At 38.2% G+C, this 1,395-nt stretch overlaps 1 protein-coding gene across 1 annotated transcript; it reads left to right on the forward strand.

The window, feature by feature from the left end:
• Positions 1–819: 819 nt before the first annotated feature.
• LOC145493621 (uncharacterized) lies at positions 820–1,395 on the forward strand. Its single transcript, XM_081473108.1, has one exon. The coding sequence runs from the start codon at positions 820–822 to the stop codon at positions 1,393–1,395; it is 576 nt and encodes a 191-aa protein (XP_081329234.1).

The following is a 1,395-nucleotide window of genomic DNA, read 5'->3' on the forward strand; positions in this document are numbered from 1 at the left end:
GCTAAATTGGAAGACAAAGAAAATCTTCGGAGAGAATTATTTATCAGTTAAGCGACCATGGACGACTCTGCGGTGAGATTTTACACTGGACTACCCTCCCAAGCGTTACTTATGGCTACTTTTAGTATTCTGAAACCTGCAGCGGAAAAAATAAAGTATTGGGTGAAAGGAGAGAGTAACCAAGCGGGAAAATACATGGTGAGATTTTTTCCGTTGCTGCATTTCACTGGCTTTTTTTTTAAATAGTCAAATAAATTATTGACTCATAATGAAGCATTTAAGAAGGGCTGAATTTTGGATTTCAATAACTTATCCTTTTTCTAATTCAAGGTGTTTCTGAACCCTGTAGAGATTTTTTAACCCTGAAGAACTGTATCTTGACATGCTGATCATTCAATTAAAAAAATTGGGGTCACCGAGTTCAATTTTGAGTTTGTAGCTCGTGAAACTCTTTAGGTCGAAAAGATACTCATAACGTGTACATCAATGACGGGGAGTTATGCAGCCAAATGTGATGTGAACTGTTTTGAGCCAGCTCAGAGGTGGAACGAATTCTTTTGTAAGGGGGGAGAGTGGTGGGGCCTGAAACACCAGTATTTCAGTTATTTTAATTTTTTTAGGGAGGAGAGGTTAGGGGGTGGTGAGGGGAGAGACTAATCACCAGCTGCTGTCCCCAAATGAACTAAATAATATACTTGTAGCACTTGGCTTTCAGTTAATGTTAAAATAAAATTTCTTACTCTATTTCCTTAGTAATGTGATACAAAACAGAAATCTGGGCCTAAAAGAAAGTTACCCTTGCTTGATGAATTTATTATTATGACTCTAGTCAAAATAAAACATGGCTTGACAGGAAGGTTTGTGGCTGACATCTTTGGTGTATCAAATACTCCGGTCACAAAAATCTTTGCCACATGGACAGCTTTTCTTGCTCGTGAAATGCAATACCTCATTCACTGGCCATCAAGAGATCAGATTAAGAGCTGTCTACCAAAGTGTTTTAAGAATTACCCAAATGCTAGAGTCATCATTGACTGTACTGAATTCCAGGTAGAAAAATCCAAAACACCCACAGCACAAATTCAAACATGGAGTGAATACAAAGAAAGAAATACATTGAAGTGTCTGGTTGGCATTTCACCTTCAGGTGCATTAACATTTATTGCTAAATTGTGGTCTGGGAATATATCTGACAAGGAACTTACAAAGAGGTGTGGCATTTTAGATCTCCTGGAGGCTGGAGATGACATCATGGCAGACCGTGGCTTCACAATACGAGATTATTGTACCGAGAGAGGTTGTACATTAAATATCCCTCCTTTTTCAAAGGGAAAACCATTATCAAGTAAGCAGGTCACAAAAACAAGACGAATTGCCTCAAAGAATTCATGTTGA

Source organism: Orbicella franksi, chromosome 7 (genome assembly GCF_964199315.1).
Source record: "Orbicella franksi chromosome 7, jaOrbFran1.1, whole genome shotgun sequence".
NCBI classification, from domain to species: Eukaryota; Metazoa; Cnidaria; class Anthozoa; order Scleractinia; family Merulinidae; genus Orbicella; species Orbicella franksi.

Coding starts and splice junctions, on each gene's coding strand:
- LOC145493621 (XM_081473108.1), top strand. CDS start 820: ATGACTCTAGTCAAAATAAAACATGGCTTGACAGGAAGGTTTGTGGCT.